General features: G+C 60.6%; 1 protein-coding gene across 1 annotated transcript in view; it reads right to left on the reverse strand.

Annotated features, from left to right (window-relative positions):
* LOC120381416 (zinc finger protein 271-like) overlaps positions 1–18458 on the reverse strand; it is a 1091725-nt gene extending 1073267 nt beyond the window's left edge. The window contains exon 1 of the mRNA XM_039499604.1: positions 18050–18458. Coding sequence (XP_039355538.1) covers positions 18050–18458 — 409 coding nt within the window. The remainder of the gene's footprint in view (positions 1–18049) is intronic.

The raw sequence follows: 18458 nt of genomic DNA on the forward strand, positions 1-18458 counted from the left end.
TTCTAGGCTGTCTTATTGCCAAGGGACGGAGAAACTCGGCCAGCCACAGAGGGTGCATAACACCGCCCTAGTGTGGGGGTGACAGCGCCTCCAAGATCCTGACACCCCTATTGGTTCCACTGCTGGTTGTTTTCCTTTTCCGGTGGGACTTTGGGCAAGTTGCTCCCCCCTCTAGGGCTCCGTCCCCAGCAGGCAAATGGGGATTTCGTACCTTCCCGCTATTGGAAAGTGCTGGGAGAATCCCCCAGCCAAAGCTGCTCTGACAGCGCTAAGCAGCATCTGACCATTCAAGGTCAGAGCGCACTGCCCAGGAGGAGGAGTGTTTGGCTCTGGGGTTTCACTTCAGCCCAGTCTAGAGAGAGGGGCCCAGCCATGGGGTTTGGATCAAGAAGACCAAGTCTCCAGTTCGTTAAAGGCGTTTTGAATTCCAGTCCTGAGCTCCAAAGTGCCTGGTGTCATTTGCACATTTTAGAAGCATGCTCTCCACTCCATTTTCCAAATCATTCATGAAACTATTGAATAGTACCGGACCCGGACTGATCCTGCCGGACCCACGAGGTGCCCCCTCTCTGTCGGGCAGCCAAACCTGGAGAAGGGCCCTTGGAGTCTGGGCTTTCAACCAGCTCTGCACCCACATGACACTGATTGCATCTAGACCGCATTTCCCTCGTTTGCTTGTGAGAATGTCCTGCGGGACTGTGTCAAAAGCCTTAGTAAACCCAAGATAGATCCCATCTACTGTTTACCCACCTCCACTAGGCCCGGAACCCTGCCAAAGAAGGAAAGAGGCTGGGTTTGGGATGATTTGTTCTTGACAAATCCATGCTCACTTGTCCTAAGAACCAAATTATCCTGTAGGTGCTGCTGACAAACTGTTTAAGAATGTATTGCAGTATCTCTCCAGCTATGGAAGTGAGGCTGGCTAGTCTGCACGTCCCAGGGGTCTCTTTGTTCCCCTTTGAAAGATAGGTCCTGTCTTGTTCATGGATGGGAAGATGTTCTTTTTCAGGGATCTCAGATGAGAACTGGGGCACAACACCTGGTTTGTTAAGGCCACAAAAATGGAGGCAGGAACCTCTTCTCTCCTGCTGGCAAAGAACCCCAGGTACCTAAAAGACAGGGACTCACACCCCTGAATGGGCTTTAGAAAAGGCAGTGGTTAAAAAGTTTGGCCCCGACCATTTCTTGTTTCCGCAGACTAGACATTTTAGCAAACTTTAGAATTCCTTGGTGCTAAACAACGTGAAACTCCCCTTTCTCCTTCACAGAGGGCTTTATCGCCCCTTATCTCACTCAGGCTCACGACTGCTCAGAGTTCGAGAATTGTCCCTGTTCCCATTGGGCAGATGGGGAGGAGCCTGAGGTATAGAGAAGAGAAGTGACCTGTCACCAGATGGATCAGACTGAACAGGTTTCAGACCTCGAGGAGGCTCTTACCTTCTAAAAAGGGACAGCTGCTTTCTAGTAAAATCACTACAAGGGAAGGAGAAAACTGAAAAGAGGTTCCTCCTGGCGCTCACGTCCGTGAACCCAAATACTCCCTCAGTCCTCAGAGAGAGACCTGGAGAAGGAGACTTGCGGAAGCAAAGCCACAGGGGTCTCTGAGGTTTCCCTGGCCCCTCGCCCCTGTCCTGCCTGGCTGATGTCAGCATCTCTCTGTGAGGTCACCACTTCCCCACCACCTTGGACCAATAGTCTGAGGTCCTGCAAAAAGCCTTTGTGATGTCACTGCCACACCCCTCCCTTGCTGTGCCAATGTCCTGCCCCTGGCCAGGCACTTTGCAGGTTTGAGCTACTCCCTGTGGCTCACCCCCCTCAAGGAGCGTTCGTTCTAGGCAGCAAGCCGGCTAGAAACATCAGATTACAGAGGACAGGTAGGGTTCTAGGGGGGCAGTTAGGGGCCGGGGTCCCAGGAGGGGGCAGTCAGGGGACAAGGAGTGGGGGGTTGTTGGGGGTTCTGAAGGGAGCAGGAAGTGGGAGGGAGCGGATGTAATTAGTAATTTGATATGTTGGGTGGTGCCTTTTTTTATGAGTTCACTTCCCCTCATGTGAGAACCTGGCTACGCCGCTGCCCACGAGAATCCAGTATTCTACAGTATTGCAACTTTTTTGTCTGGAAGGGGCCCCCGAAATTGCTTTGCCCCAGGCCCCCTGAATCCTGTGGGCGGCCCTGGAATAATGTTGAGTTTTTGCTCAGCGGGGAGGAGGGCAGTGGGGAGGGATCCTGGAAGCAGGGGAGTTGGACAGTGTGGGGAGGGGAGCCCAGCAGTGGGGGTGGGGGATAGAGGTCTGAGGGGAGGTCAGGGCAGGATCCCAGTGTTGTGGGAAGTGGGCAGCATGGAGAGCCCAGGCCTGGCATGGGCAATGGGCAGAGTGACTCTGTCCTTCTACACTCCACCCCCCCGCAGGCTAGGCAGGACTGGGAGAATTACGTGTTTGTTGGTAAATGTCAATTTCTGTGTAAACACACGACCCCATGGCAAAATATTTCCATCGATAATCATCAAATCTGACAGATGGGCAGAGTGAGAAACATGCTGCTTGAGAACGTGTCCTGTTCTAATCCGATACGGGTCCCTTCCGCCTTGGGCACCACCAGGTGGGTGTTTCATTTCCCTCCCTATTTTCACACAGAGACACAATTTCCTTTGCATGGATCCATGAACAGCAAAACCTCCCTGTGTCTCTTGTCTGAGCCAGGGCATTCGATTCCATTGACACCTTCTCTCCTGCAATGGCAGGCAATGGCTGGGCAGAGTGTGTGGCCAGTCTCTGTGTGTCTCTGCTGTTCGTGCTGGGGAGCCCGGCCGGCCTTAGGGGTGGGGCCCCCGGCAGCCGCCCAGGGCTCCAGGGGGTCAAAGGGCACCGTGTGGCCGTGAAAAGGTGCTCACTGCTCTCCCCTGCCCCAATGCTCCTCCGTGGCCCCATAGAGGCTGGGGGGAGCGAGGAGCAATACTACGTGCTCCCTGCGTCCTGGTCACTTCCCCCCCTGGGCTGGGCTGTGAGGGGAGCATCAGAAGCTGCTGCTCTCTGCCCTCCCCTGACGCAGCCCGGCTGAGGAAAGTGACCTGGATGCAGTGGCTGGGGGCACAGGAGGGGGGGCAGGGGTTGGGGTGGAGGGGGCAGGAGGGGCAGTGGCTGGTGGCACAGGAGGGTGCAGGGGTTGGGGTGCAGGAGAGGGGCAGTGGCTGGTGGCACAGGAGGGGCGCAGGGGTTGGGGTGAAGGGGTGCAGGAGAGGGGCAGTGGCTGGTGACACAGGAGGGTGCAGGGTTGGGGTGAAGGGGTGCAGGAGAGGGGCAGTGGCTGGTGGCACAGGAGGGTGCAGGGCTTAGGGGTGAAGAGGGTGCTGGAGCGGGGCAGTGGCGGGTGGCACAGGCGGGGGTGCAGGGGTTAGGGGTGAAGGGGTGCAGGAGAGGGCAGTGGCTGGTGGCACAGGCGGGGTGCAGGGGTTGGGGTGAAGGGGCAGGAGAGGGGCAGTGGCTGGGGGCACAGGAGGTGCAGGGGTTAGGGGTGAAGGTGGTGCAGGAGTGGGCCCGGGGCTGGTGACACAGGAGGGGGAGCAGGGGTTAGGAGTGAAGGGGGCACAGGAGAGGGGCAGTGGCTGGGGGCACAGGAAGGGGTGCAGGGGTTCGGGTGAAGGGGGTACAGGAGAGGGCAGTGGCTGGGGGCACAGGAAGGGGTGCAGGGGTTAGGGGTGAAGGGGTGCAGGAGAGGGGCAGTGGCTGGTGACACAGGAGGCGCAGGGGTTGGGGTGAAGGGGTGCAGGAGAGGGCAGTGGCTGGTGGCACAGGAGGGGCAGGGGTTAGGGGTGAAGGGTGCAGGAGAGGGGCATTGGCTGGTGGTACAGGAGGGGCGCAGGGTTAGAGTGAAGGGGGCAGGAGAGGGGCAGTGGTTGGGGGCACAGGAGGGTGCAGGGGTTAGGGGTGAAGGGGTGCAGGAGAGGGCAGTGGCTGGGGGCACAGGCGGGGGTGCCGGGCTTGGGGTGAAGGGGGTGCAGGAGAGGGGCAGTGGCTGGTGGAACTGGAGGGGTGCAGGGTGAAGGGGTGCAGGAGAGGGGCAGTGGCTGGGGGCACAGGAGGGGCGCAGGGGTTAGTGGTGAAGGGGTGCAGGAGAGGGGCAGTGGCTGGGGCACAGGAGGGGCACAGGGGTTGGGGTGATGGGGGGCTGGTGAGGGGCAGTGGCTGGGGGCACAGGAGGGGGCACAGGGGTTGGGGTGAAGGGGGTGCAGGAGAGGGGCAGTGGCTGGGGGCACAGGAGGGGCCACAGGGGTTGGGGTGAAGGGGTGCAGGAGAGGGGCAGTGGCTGGTGGAACTGGAGGGTGCAGGGTTAGAGGTGAAGGGGTGCAGGAGAGGGGCAGTGGCTGGGGGCACAGGAGGGGCGCAGGGGTTAGTGGTGAAGGGTGCAGGAGAGGGGCAGTGGCTGGGGGCACAGGAGGGGGCACAGGGGTTGGGGTGAAGGGGTGCAGGAGAGGGGCAGTGGCTGGGGGCACAGGAGGGCACAGGGGTTGGGGTGAAGGGGTGCAGGAGAGGGCAGTGGCTGGGGCACAGGAGGGGCACAGGGGTTGGGGTGAAGGGGTGCAGGAGAGGGGCAGTGGCTGGGGCACAGGAGGGCCACAGGGGTTGGGGTGAAGGGGTGCAGGAGAGGGGCAGTGGCTGGTGGCACTGGAGGGGCAGGGTTTGGGTGAAGCAGGTGCAGGAGAGGGGCAGTGGCTGGGGCACAGGAGGGTGCAGGGGTTAGGGGTGAAGGGGCAGGAGAGGCAGTGGCTGGGGCACAGGTTAGGGAAGGGGTGCAAGGAGAGGGGCAGTGGCTGGTGGTACAGGAGGGGTGCAGGGTTAGGGGTGAAGGGGTGCAGGAGAGGGACAGTGGCTGGGGGCACAGGAGGGGCACAGGGTTAGTGAAGGGGTGCAGGAGAGGAGCAGTGGCTGGGGGCACAGGAGGGGTGCAGGGGTTAGGGGTGAAGGGGTGCAGGAGAGGAGCAGTGGCTGGGGCACAGGAGGCGCAGGGGTTAGGGTGAAGGTGCAGGAGAGGGGCAGTGGCTGGGGCACAGGAGGGGGCAGGAGTTAGGGGTGAAGGGGTTCAGAAGAGGGGCAGTGGCTGGGGGCACAGGAGGAGCACAGGGGTTAGGGGTGAAGGGTGGCAGGAGAGGGGCAGTGGCTGGTGGCACAGGAGGCGCAGGGGTTAGGGGTGAAGGGGTGCAGGAGAGGGGCAGTGGCTGGTAGCACAGGACGGGTGCAGGGATTAGGGTGAAGGGGAAGGAGAAGGGCAGTGGCTGGGGGCACAGGAGGGTGCAGGGGTTAGGGGTGAAGGGGTGCAGGAGAGGCAGTGGCTGGGGCACAGGAGGCGCGCAGGGGTTAGAGGTGAAGGGTGCAGGAGAGGGCAGTGGCTGGTAGCACAAGAGGGGTGCAGGGTTGGGGTGAAGGGGTGCAGGAGAGGGGCAGTAGCTGGTGGCACAGGAGGCGCAGGGGTTAGGTGAAGGTGCAGGAGAGGGCAGTGGCTAGTGGCACAGGAGGGTGCAGGGATTAGGGGTGAAGGGGGTGCAGGAGGGGCAGTGGCTGGGGCACAGGAGGGTGCAGGGTTAGGGGTGAAGGGGGCAGGAGAGAGGCAGTGGCTGGGGGCACAGGGATTGGGGTGAAGGTGCAGGTGAGGGCAATGGCTGGCACAGGAGGTGCAGGGTTAGTGAAGGGGGCAGGAGGGCAGTGGCTGGGGCATAGGGGTTAGTGAAGGGGTGCAGGAGAGGGGCAGTGGCTGGGGCACAGGAGGGTGCAGGGCTTGGGGTGAAGGGGTGCAGGAGAGGGCAGTGGCTGGTGGAACTGGAGGGTGCAGGGTTAGAGGTGAAGGGGGTGCAGGAGAGGGGCAGTGGCTGGGGGCACAGGAGGGGACACAGGGGTTAGTGGTGAAGGGGGTGCAGGAGAGGGGCAGTGGCTGGGGGCACAGGAGGGGGCACAGGGGTTGGGGTGAAGGGGGTGCAGGAGAGGAGCAGTGGCTGGGGGCACAGGAGGGGCACAGGGTTGGGGTGAAGGGACACAGGAGAGGGGCAGTGGCTGGGGCACAGGAGGGGCCACAGGGGTTGGGGTGAAGGGGTGCAGGAGAGGGGCAGTGGCTGTTGGCACTGGAGGTGTAGGGTTTGGGTGAAGCGGGTGCAGGAGAGGGGCAGTGGCTGGGGCACAGGAGTGCAGGGGTTAGGGGTGAAGGGGTGCAGGAGGGGCAGTGGCTGGTGGTACAGGTAGGGGTGCAGGGGTTAGGGTGAAGGGGTGCAGGAGAGGACAGTGGCTGGGGCACAGGAGGGCACAGGGTTAGGGGTGAAGGGGTGCAGGAGAGGAGCAGTGGCTGGTGGCACAGGAGGGGTGCAGGGGTTAGGGGTGAAGGGGTGCAGGAGAGGAGCAGTGGCTGGGGGCACAGGAGGGGCGCAGGGGTTAGGTGAAGGGGTGCAGGAGAGGGCAGTGGCTGGGGGCACAGGAGGCGCAGGGGTTAGGGGTGAAGGGTGCAAGGAGAGGGGCAGTGGCTGGGGCACAGGAGGGGCGCAGGAGTTAGGGGTGAAGGGGTGCAGGAGAGGGGCAGTGGCTGGGGCACAGGAAGGGCACAGGGGTTGGGGTGAAGGGGGCAGTAGAGGGGCAGTGGCTGGTGGAACTGGAGGTGCAGGGGTTAGAGGTGAAGGGGTGCAGGAGAGGGGCAGTGGCTGGGGGCACAGGAGGGAGCACAGGGGTTAGGGGTGAAGGGGGTGCAGGAGAGGGGCAGTGGCTGGTAGCACAGGAGGGGGCGCAGGGGTTAGGGGTGAAGGGGGTGCAGGAGAGGGGCAGTGGCTGGTAGCACAGGAGGGCAGGGGTTAGGGTGAAGGGGTGCAGGAGAGGGGCAGTGGCTGGTAGCACAGGACGGTGCAGGGATTAGGTGAAGGGGGAAGGAGAAGGGAAGTGGCTGGGGCACAGGAGGGTGCAGGGGTTAGGGGTGAAGGGGTGCAGGAGAGAGGCAGTGGCTGGGGCACAGGAGGCGGCGCAGGGGTTAGAGGTGAAGGTGCAGGAGAGGGGCAGTGGCTGGTAGCACAAGAGGGTGCAGGGGTTGGGGTGAAGGGGTGCAGGAGAGGCAGTAGCTGGTGGCACAGGAGGGGCAGGGGTTAGTGAAGGGTGCAGGAGAGGGGCAGTGGCTAGTGGCACAGGAGGGTGCAGGGATTAGGGGTGAAGGGGGTGCAGGAGGGGGCAGTGGCTGGGGCACAGGAGGGGTGCAGGGGTTAGGTGAAGGGGGTGCAGGAGAGAGGCAGTGGCTGGGGGCACAGGGATTGGGGTGAAGGGGTGCAGGTGAGGGGCAATGGCTGGGGGCACAGGAGGGTGCAGGGTTAGGGGTGAAGGGGGCAGGAGAGCGGCAGTGGCTGGGGGCACAGGTTAGGGGTGAAGGGGGTGCAGGAGAGGGGCAGTGGCTGGGGCACAGGAGGGTGCAGGGCTTGGGGTGAAGGGGTGCAGGAGAGGGGCAGTGGCTGGTGGAACTGGAGGTGCAGGGGTTAGAGGTGAAGGGGTGCAGGAGAGGGGCAGTGGCTGGGGCACAGGAGGGGGCACAGGGGTTAGTGGTGAAGGGGTGCAGGAGAGGGGCAGTGGCTGGGGCACAGGAGGGCACAGGGGTTGGGGTGAAGGGGTGCAGGAGAGAGGCAGTGGCTGGGGGCACAGGAGGGGGCACAGGAGTTGGGGTGAAGGGGGCACAGGAGAGGGGCAGTGGCTGGGGGCACAGGAGGGGCCACAGGGGTTGGGGTGAAGGGGGTGCAGGAGAGGGGCAGTGGCTGTTGGCACTGGAGGGGGTGTAGGGTTTGGGTGAAGCGGGTGCAGGAGAGGGGCAGTGGCTGGGGGCACAGGAGTGGAGTGCAGGGGTTAGGGGTGAAGGGGTGCAGGAGAGGGGCAGTGGCTGGTGGTACAGGTAGGGGTGCAGGGGTTAGGGGTGAAGGGGTGCAGGAGAGGGACAGTGGCTGGGGCACAGGAGGCACAGGGGTTAGGGGTGAAGGGGGTGCAGGAGAGGAGCAGTGGCTGGGGCACAGGAGGTGCAGGGGTTAGGGGTGAAGGGGGTGCAGGAGAGGAGCAGTGGCTGGGGCACAGGAGGGGCAGGGGTTAGTGAAGGGGTGCAGGAGAGGGGCAGTGGCTGGGGGCACAGGAGGGGCGCAGGGGTTAGGGGTGAAGGGGGTGCAAGGAGAGGGGCAGTGGCTGGGGCACAGGAGGGCGCAGGAGTTAGTGAAGGGGGTGCAGGAGAGGGGCAGTGGCTGGGGGCACAGGAAGGCACAGGGTTGGGGTGAAGGGGGCAGTAGAGGGGCAGTGGCTGGTGGAACTGGAGGGTGCCGGGTTAGAGGTGAAGGGGTGCAGGAGAGGCAGTGGCTGGGGCACAGGAGGAGCACAGGGTTAGGGGTGAAGGTGCAGGAGAGGGCAGTGGCTGGTGGCACAGGAGGCGCAGGGGTTAGGTGAAGGTGCAGGAGAGGGGCAGTGGCTGGTAGCACAGGACGGTGCAGGGATTAGGGTGAAGGGGGAAGGAGAAGGGCAGTGGCTGGGGCACAGGAGGGGTGCAGGGGTTAGGGGTGAAGGGGGCAGGAGAGGGGCAGTGGCTGGGGCACAGGGGTTGGGGTGAAGGGGTGCAGGTGAGGGGCAATGGCTGGGGGCACAGGAGGGGGTGCAGGGTTAGGGGTGAAGGGGGCAGGAGAGCGGCAGTGGCTGGGGGCACAGGGTTAGGGGTGAAGGGGTGCAGGAGAGGGGCAGTGGCTGGGGGCACAGGAGGGGCGCAGGGGTTAGTGGTGAAGGGGTGCAGGAGAGGGGCAGTGGCTGGGGGCACAGGAGGGGGCACAGGGGTTGGGGTGAAGGGGTGCAGGAGAGGGGCAGTGGCTGGGGCACAGGAGGGGCACAGGGGTTGGGGTGAAGGGGGCACAGGAGAGGGGCAGTGGCTGGGGGCACAGGAGGGGCCACAGGGGTTGGGGTGAAGGGGTGCAGGAGAGGGGCAGTGGCTGGTGGCACTGGAGGGTGCAGGGTTTGGGTGAAGGGGTGCAGGAGAGGGGCAGTGGCTGGTGGCACAGGAGGCGGCGCAGGGGTTAGGGGTGAAGGGGTGCAGGAGAGGGGCAGTGGCTGGTAGCACAAGAGGGGGTGCAGGGGTTGGGGTGAAGGGGTGCAAGGAGAGGGGCAGTGGCTGGTGGTACAGGAGGGTGCAGGGGTTAGGGGTGAAGGGGTGCAGGAGAGGAGCAGTGGCTGGGGCACAGGAGGGGCATGGGTTAGTGAAGGGGTGCAGGAGAGGGGCAGTGGCTGGGGCACAGGAGGGGCAGGAGTTAGGGGTGAAGGGGTGGAGGAGAGGCAGTGGCTGGGGGCAGGGGCGCAGGAGTTAGGTGAAGGGGTTCAGAAGAGGGGCAGTGGCTGGGGCACAGGAGGGAGCACAGGGTTAGTGAAGGGTGGCAGGAGAGGGGCAGTGGCTGGTGGCACAGGAGGCGCAGGGGTTAGTGAAGGGGGTGCAGGAGAGGGGCAGTGGCTGGTAGCACAGGAGGGGCGCAGGGGTTAGGGGTGAAGGGGTGCAGGAGAGGCAGTGGCTGGTAGCACAGGACGGGGTGCAGGGATTAGGTGAAGGGGGAAGGAGAAGGGCAGTGGCTGGGGCACAGGAGGGGGTGCAGGGTTAGGTGAAGGGGGTGCAGGAGAGAGGCAGTGGCTGGGGGCACAGGAGGCGCGCAGGGTTAGAGGTGAAGGGGTGCAGGAGAGGGGCAGCGGCTGGTAGCACAAGAGGGTGCAGGGGTTGGGGTGAAGGGGGTGCAGGAGAGGGGCAGTAGCTGGTGGCACAGGAGGCGCAGGGGTTAGTGAAGGGGTGCAGGAGAGGGGCAGTGGCTAGTGGCACAGGAGAGGTGCAGGATTAGGGGTGAAGGGGGTGCAGGAGGGGCAGTGGCTGGGGCACAGGAGGGGTGCAGGGGTTAGGTGAAGGGGGCAGGAGAGAGGCAGTGGCTGGGGCACAGGGGTTGGGGTGAAGGGTGCAGGTGAGGGGCAATGGCTGGGGGCACAGGAGGGGGTGCAGGGGTTAGGGGTGAAGGGGGCAGGAGAGCGGCAGTGGCTGGGGCATAGGGTTAGGGGTGAAGGGGGTGCAGGAGAGGGGCAGTGGCTGGGGCACAGGAGGGGGCAGGGCTTGGGGTGAAGGGGTGCAGGAGAGGGGCAGTGGCTGGTGGAACTGGAGGTGCAGGGGTTAGAGGTGAAGGGGTGCAGGAGAGGGGCAGTGGCTGGGGGCACAGGAGGGGCACAGGGGTTAGTGGTGAAGGGGTGCAGGAGAGGGGCAGTGGCTGGGGGCACAGGAGGGGGCACAGGGTTGGGGTGAAGGGGTGCAGGAGAGGGGCAGGGGGCACAGGAGGGGGCACAGGGGTTGGGGTGAAGGGGACACAGGAGAGGGGCAGTGGCTGGGGCACAGGAGGGGCCACAGGGGTTGGGGTGAAGGGGTGCAGGAGAGGGCAGTGGCTGTTGGCACTGGAGGGTGTAGGGTTTGGGTGAAGGGGTGCAGGAGAGGGGCAGTGGCTGGGGCACAGGAGGGTGCAGGGTTAGGGGTGAAGGGGTGCAGGAGAGGGGCAGTGGCTGGTGGTACAGGTAGGGGTGCAGGGTTAGGTGAAGGGGTGCAGGAGAGGGACAGTGGCTGGGGTCACAGGAGGGGCACAGGGTTAGGGGTGAAGGGTGCAGGAGAGGAGCAGTGGCTGGGGCACAGGAGGGGGTGCAGGGGTTAGGGGTGAAGGGGTGCAGGAGAGGAGCAGTGGCTGGGGGCACAGGAGGCGCAGGGGTTAGGGGTGAAGGGGTGCAGGAGAGGGGCAGTGGCTGGGGCACAGGAGGGGGCAGGGTTAGGGGTGAAGGGGGTGCAAGGAGAGGGGCAGTGGCTGGGGCACAGGAGGGGGCGCAGGAGTTAGGGGTGAAGGGGTGCAGGAGAGGGCAGTGGCTGGGGCACAGGAAGGGCACAGTGGTTGGGGTGAAGGGGGCAGTAGAGGGGCAGTGGCTGGTGGAACTGGAGGTGCAGGGGTTAGAGGTGAAGGGGTGCAGGAGAGGCAGTGGCTGGGGCACAGGAGGGAGCACAGGGTTAGGGGTGAAGGGGTGCAGGAGAGGGGCAGTGGCTGGTGGCACAGGAGGGGCAGGGGTTAGGGGTGAAGGGGTGCAGGAGAGGGGCAGTGGCTGGTAGCACAGGACGGGGTGCAGGGATTAGGGTGAAGGGGGAAGGAGAAGGGCAGTGGCTGGGGGCACAGGAGGGTGCAGGGGTTAGGGGTGAAGGGGGTGCAGGAGAGGGGCAGTGGCTGGTAGCACAAGAGGGTGCAGGGGTTGGGATGAAGGGGTGCAGGAGAGGGGCAGTAGCTGGTGGCACAGGAGGCGCAGGGGTTAGGGGTGAAGGGGTGCAGGAGAGGGGCAGTGGCTAGTGGCACAGGAGGGTGCAGGCGTTAGGGGTGAAGGGGTGCAGGAGGGGCAGTGGCTGGGGGCACAGGAGGGTGCAGGGGTTAGGGGTGAAGGGGGCAGGAGAGGGGCAGTGGCTGGGAGCACAGGGGTTGGGGTGAAGGGGTGCAGGTGAGGGGCAATGGCTGGGGCACAGGAGGGGTGCAGGGTTAGGGGTGAAGGGGCAGGAGAGCGGCAGTGGCTGGGGCACAGGGTTAGGGGTGAAGGGGTGCAGGAGAGGGGCAGTGGCTGGGGGCACGGGAGGTGCAGGGCTTGGGGTGAAGGGGTGCAGGAGAGGGGCAGTGGCTGGTGGAACTGGAGGGGGTGCAGGGGTTAGAGGTGAAGGGGGTGCAGGAGAGGGGCAGTGGCTGGGGGCACAGGAGGGACACAGGGGTTAGTGGTGAAGGGGTGCAGGAGAGGGGCAGTGGCTGGGGCACAGGAGGGGGCACAGGGGTTGGGGTGAAGGGGTGCAGGAGAGGCAGTGGCTGGGGTCACAGGAGGGGCACAGGGGTTGGGGTGAAGGGGGCACAGGAGAGGGCAGTGGCTGGGGGCACAGGAGGGGCCACAGGGGTTGGGGTGAAGGGGGTGCAGGAGAGGGGCAGTGGCTGGTGGCAGTGGAGGGGGTGCAGGGTTTGGGTGAAGCGGGTGCAGGAGAGGGGCAGTAGCTGGTGGTACAGGCGGGGCGCAGGGGTTAGGGGTGAAGGGGGTGCAGGAGAGGACAGTGGCTGGGGGCACAGGAGGGGCACAGGGGTTAGGGGTGAAGGGGTGCAGGAGAGGAGCAGTGGCTGGGGCACAGGAGGGGGTGCAGGGTTAGGGGTGAAGGGGTGCAGGAGAGGGGCATTGGCTGGGGCACAGGAGGGGCGCAGGGGTTAGGGGTGAAGGGGTGCAAGGAGAGGGGCAGTGGCTGGGGCACAGGAGGCGCAGGAGTTAGGGGTGAAGGGGTGCAGGAGAGGGCAGTGGCTGGGGCACAGGAGGGGCGCAGGAGTTAGGGGTGAAGGGGTTCAGAGAGGGGCAGTGGCTGGGGCACAGGAGGGAGCACAGGGTTAGGGGTGAAGGGTGGCAGGAGAGGGCAGTGGCTGGTGGCACAGGAGGGGCAGGGGTTAGGGGTGAAGGTGCAGGAGAGGGGCAGTGGCTGGTAGCACAAGAGGGGGTGCAGGGGTTGGGGTGAAGGGGGTGCAGGAGAGGGGCAGTAGCTGGTGGCACAGGAGGGGGCGCAGGGGTTAGGGGTGAAGGGGTGCAGGAGAGGGGCAGTGGCTAGTGGCACAGGAGGTGCAGGCGTTAGGGGTGAAGGGGTGCAGGAGGGCAGTGGCTGGGGGCACAGGAGGGTGCAGGGGTTAGGGGTGAAGGGGGCAGGAGAGGGGCAGTGGCTGGGGGCACAGGGGTTGGGGTGAAGGGGTGCAGGTGAGGGGCAATGGCTGGGGGCACAGGAGGGGGTGCAGGGGTTAGGGGTGAAGGGGGGCAGGAGAGCGGCAGTGGCTGGTGGCACAGGGTGAGGGGTCAAGGGGGTGCACGCGAGGGGCAGTGGCTGGTGGCACAGGAGGCGCAGGGGTTGGGGTGAAGGGGGTGCAGGAGAGGGGCAGTGGCTGGTGGCACAGGAGAGGGTGCAGGGGTTGGGGTGAAGGGGGTGCAGGAGAGGGGCAGTGGCTGGTGGCACAGGAGGGGGACCAGGGATTAAGGGCAGAGGGGACACAGCATAGGGGTTAGGGCACAGGAGGGGGCAGAGTTAGGGGTGGGGGAGGTGCAAGGGTCGGGAGTACAGGAGCTGGGGGTAAAGGGGGAGGGGGATCGTCCAGGGGCGACGGGGAAGTGCCAAAGTACAAGGTTTGCCCAGGGCACCATTTCCCCTAACGCTGGTCCTTGGTAACATGTCTTGCTGGGACGGGGAGGGGAGAGACGAGGTGTTTTCTCTTTGTTTCTTTCCTCTCCATTTTCTGCTCCTTCCTTCAATTCCAGAAACCTCCCTTGTGTGTCAGACGGTGCAGTGACGCCCCCGCCCCCCAGTCCTCTGGAGCCTCTGGAGCAGGACCATCCCAGGAGCTGAGGATGGATCCAGGGGTGAGTAGCTGGCAGGAAGGAATCGTAGCAGCTCTTCTGGGAGCACAGGAGAGGAATGACTCCCCCTTCTCTAGCTTCTCCCCGTGGGGCTCTGGGGAGCAGGGAGGGTTGTGTGATAAATTCGATCCAACTCCCCCTTTGATCCAAGCCGAGGGACGTCTCAGTTCTGCACGATCCCCTTGGCAGGGCTTATTTCCACTGCCCAGGCGACCCAGCCAGGGACTGATGTGCTGGAGATATGTTGGGAAAAGGGACTGTCTGAATTGCCAAGGCAGGAAACGAACCATCTACAGCAACGTCATTAACCACAAACACACTCTAGCCATGCTCCAGCCAGTAGGGAAATGGGCAGGAACTCTGGCTGCTCAGCCATGGCCACACGTACAGAGCTGCACAGCAGTGACTGCGCTGGGGAAGCTGGTTCGAGTGAACAATTGGAAATGACCCTTCAGTGAGAACAGAACCAGAGTGTAGAAAGGCCCCTGTGTTAAGTGGTTGTGGCTGAGGCCTTAGGGAGCTGGGTTAGAAGCCACAGGGTCTTTCTGTGGAGGTTTGATTCTTGCCAGCTAGGCAAGGCTGGTGTGTGGTGTCTCCATGGCTGCACTTTCAGTGATGCAGGTTTCTCTCCCCCATTGTTCCATGGGCATCCTACTATATTGCCAGCTGCTTTTCAACTGCAGTGTGGAGACTGTGTATGTGTGGGGAGAGACAGTGTGTGTGTTGGGGAAGAGTGAGTGTGGTGAGCTAGGTAGGAGCGGGTCGTTATTATCCCTACTTGAAAGAGGGAGCAGCTAAGGCTGAGAAAGGAGAATTGACTTGTCTTAGGTCTCACAGCCAGTCAGTGGCAGAGTTGGGAATAGGACCCAAGAGCCCTGATTTTCAAACTAATCATCGGATCTTGAATTTCAGACATTGAATGACCTGAGTAAAGTGCTCTCAGATGAGCTCCAGACCAACAACAGTGCACAGGAATTATTCAGCAAGTATTTTAGGAGAATTGCAATGTCAGAGAGAATCATGAACTGCTCAGAGACCATTAATGCAGAGAAGCAGCAAAATTCATCAAACACAGAACTGGTTCTGACTTATTTCCTTGGTCTTAAAAGAGAACAACAAGGACCTGAGTCTCCTCCCTGTCAATAACCCCCTGCTCAGCCAATCAGGGTAGAGACCGAGGACGGGAGGCTGAGGGTTCTCACTAGAGAGCCCAAAGGATGGCCCAGGTCACTGGTGGGGATCACTGCCCGAGCACTATTTCAGCCCCACATTTTTGGATTCACCTCCCACAGTGGGAACTACAGAGCCCTCCCCCGCAACACACACACACACACACACACACACACACACCTCTCCTAATGTTGGGAGGAGAACAGGAGAAAGGACAAAAGAAGCAAGAGACGAAGAGAAAGGAGAGAAGGAGGGATGGAGGAAAAGGTGAAACAAAAACAACAAATCCTAATGTCCCCAGTAATTCTAAGGGACAAAATCTCAAGTGCGCAATAAACTTCTGCCTCCTTAAGCTCGTGTTTTCCATGCCTAGAATTCAACTCTCACCAGATGGATCAGACTGAACAGGTTTCAAACCACCAGGAGGCTCTTACCTTCTAAACAGGGACGGCTGTTTTCTAGTAAAATCACTGAAAGGGAAGGAGAAAACTCAAAAGAGGTTCCTCCTGGCGCTCACGTCCATGAACCCGAATACTCTCTCAGTCCTCAAAGAGAGACCTGGAGAAGGAGACTTGCTGAAGCAAAACCACAGGGGTCTCTGAGGTTTCCCCGGCCCCTCGCCCCGGTCCTGCCTGGCTGATGGCAGCATCTCTCTGTGAGGTCACCACCTCCCCACCACCTTGGACCAATAGTCTGAGGTCCTGCAAAAGGCCTTTGCGATGTCACTGCTACACCCCTCCCTTGCTGTGCCAATGGCCTGCCCCTGGCCAGGCACTTTGGAGGTTTGAGCTACTCCCTGGGGATCACCCCACTCAAGGAGGGTTCGTTCTAGGCAGCAAGCCGGCTAGACAGGGAAACATCAGACGCTGCTCCCAATGCTACACTCGGTTTTTCAGAAATTAGTCAACTTTACGGCCAGAAGAAACCATTAGACCATCTAATCTGACCCCCTGCGTATCACAGGCCTCCTGTATGACACAATAGCAGGTGAGGGAGGGGGTCTGAGGAGGCGAGTGGCGCGCAGTGGCAAGGCGGTGGGTGAGCCGGGCGAGTGGGTGGGCAGTGGCAAAGGGGTGGGTGAGCCGGCAGCATGAAGGGGGGGGATGAGGAGGCGAGTGGGAGGGGCTGGTGAGCCGGCAGCAGGGGACTGAGGAGACGAGCTATGAGTCGGTGGCTGACCTGTTCTGCTGATCTGGTCTGGCTCCCAGCCCCTCTCCAAGGGTTCCAGCTGTCTGGAGGTGCTGCCTTCCTCAGTCCCACCTCATTCACTCCACAGAGCAACTGATTACAAAGTGGGGGGAAGATCTTATTCTACTTCTAGCAAAAAGACATTTTTCTTTTACCTTAATCATACTACCTTAGAGGCCCGCTATAACATATTACCAAGGTTCAATGCCACAGTTTTGGCGGGACGGTGCTAGGGAAGGCGGGTTTGTTTCCATGGGGCGGGTGGCGCTTGGGGGGGATTTTTTCGGGGAGGGGCTCAGCAGCGCTGGGAGGTGGTGTTCAGTGAGGCCGGGGGGGTTTCATCCCTCCGCTGTTTTCTTTGGAGTAATATTGCCCTCGCCGCTTTACGAGTTGTGCAGGCCTAGACTAAACCAGAAACTCTGGGACTCAGCATTCAAGTATCCTGCAGTCTGAACTTGGAATCTGATACATTCCCTCATTGGCTACCATTGTTTGGCCAGCAGGGAAGTGCTTCTTGTCCAACAAGGCAGCCAGACTGGGACCCATAGGCATGGAATGGCTCTGAAGGAATCAGCTGTTTCTCTCTGTGCTTCATCTAACTTTGGATCCAAATGGTAAAAGACAGTTGTGCCCAATTTAATCATGGCATCCTTCAGGAGTGTGACCAATGCCACTTAACTAGGGAGCAGCGTTCTAAAAATAGTTTACCTGGGCCACAGGTCACCATAGCTTCCATCTCAGGGGTGAAAATCAACCACTAGTACCTGCAATTTCTACCTGAGCTCTTGTCAAATCTTTGACCTTACTTGGAGTAATTTGACACTTCTCTGGTGTAGAATTCTTCACCAACCACACAACAGATCAGTAGTGACAGTGAGGTACAACTCCCCCAACTATGCCCTTTTATTTCTTTAATCTGGTGGCACAGATTTAAATTAGGGACTAAATTCAGGTGCTATTTAGAATCCCTGTAAGACACCAAATGTCAGGTCTCTATTAAAAATAGGTATCTTTCTGCAGCTACAGCACATTCAACACGGATTTCATTTTCTACACATTTGCAGCATCTCCCAGGGGTGAGCTGATGAGAAAAGTCACTTCCATGTTTCCCATCTCTACCTAGCTAGGGATTGTATTTGCCAAACAATAGGCAACATGCAGCTAATGAGGAAGGAGATCTCTTCAGGAGCCACTTCCTGCAGGGCCTGGACCACAACGGCTTTGGGAGCCCAATGCATGGGCACTTTGTTTAGTTATTTACGAGGAAATCCTCTTCCCAGCCCTTTAGAAAAAATACTGACCTAACCAACTGCACAACAGGGGGATTGGGATGGTGATGGGGAATAAGGAATCCTCTGATTTACCCCATCTTCTTCTGTTGTTCCAGAGGGTGAAATGACATTTTCCCCTATCCCTGCCCAGTTCCTCCTCTTTGTTATAGTTCAATATATTTTAAGTGAGAAAAATGGTATTAAAAATATCTGCTCCCCAGCACAACCTGAACCAACATCAGAGCAACTGGGAGTGAAACAACTTCTTCCCCAAGAGTGAACTCGATGACTAACAATGGCTTTGAAATGGGGGAACAGTATAACCGTGATGCTCAGGGTTTGTTTAGACTAGGGAAAGTGATGGAGTTTAGGTCAGGCCAAGGGGGAAGCTAATGCCAACCCCTGCACCTGGGCTGCATCTGCTCTACAACTATAATTGTCTTGTTACACCAAGATCACTAACTTGAGCAGCCAACGCCATATACAGTCCTAGTGGATGGAAGGCACAGGTAGCTTTAGCCTCAGTGTAGCTTGTTGGGATGAAACCTCTCCCACCTGGAGCTGACGAACATTCCTGGCAGGAGGGAAACACACTCATTTGACTCAAAGGAAAGGAGTTGATAGAAAAGATCACAGGATTGACCCCAAAGAAGGGTGAGCTGCAAAAGGCAGAAGCAGGCAACTGATCTGGTGGAGCTGAGACACCACGGTGAAGATGGTACAAAAATCACTGTGTGGGAATTAGCAAATGTGATTTAAAAAAAACAAACAAAAAACCTTTCTCCAGCCCTAATCAAGAGATTTATAACAGTTCTCTCTCATGTGGATTTTCTGATGTCTGATAAGGTTTGAGCGCTGATTGAAGCTTTTCCCGCACTCAGAGCACGTGTAGGGCGTCTCCCCTGTGTGGATTCTCTGGTGTGTGATAAGGGTTGAGATTTGCCCAAAGCTTTTCCCGCACTCAGCGCACGTGTAGGGCGTCTCCCTTCTGTAGATTCTCTCATGTCTGATAAGGTGAGAGCTCAACCTGAAGCTTTTTCCGCACTCAGAGCACGTGTAGGGCGTCTCCCCTGTGTGGATTCTCTGGTGTCTGATAAGGGTTGAGCTTTGCCCAAAGCTTTTCCCGCACTCAGCGCACATGTAGGGCGTCTCCCCTGTGTGGATTCTCTGATGTGCGATAAGGTTTGAGCGCCGATTGAAGCTTTTCCCGCACTCAGAGCACGTGTAGGGCGTCTCCCTTCTGTAGATTCTCTCATGTCTGATAAGGTGAGAGCTCAACCTGAAGCTTTTTCCGCACTCAGAGCACGTGTAGGGCGTCTCCCCTGTGTGGATTCTCTGGTGTCTGATAAGGGTTGAGCTTTGCCCAAAGCTTTTCCCGCACTCAGCGCACAT

Source organism: Mauremys reevesii, linkage group 14 (genome assembly GCF_016161935.1).
Source record: "Mauremys reevesii isolate NIE-2019 linkage group 14, ASM1616193v1, whole genome shotgun sequence".
Taxonomy (NCBI): Eukaryota; Metazoa; Chordata; order Testudines; family Geoemydidae; genus Mauremys; species Mauremys reevesii.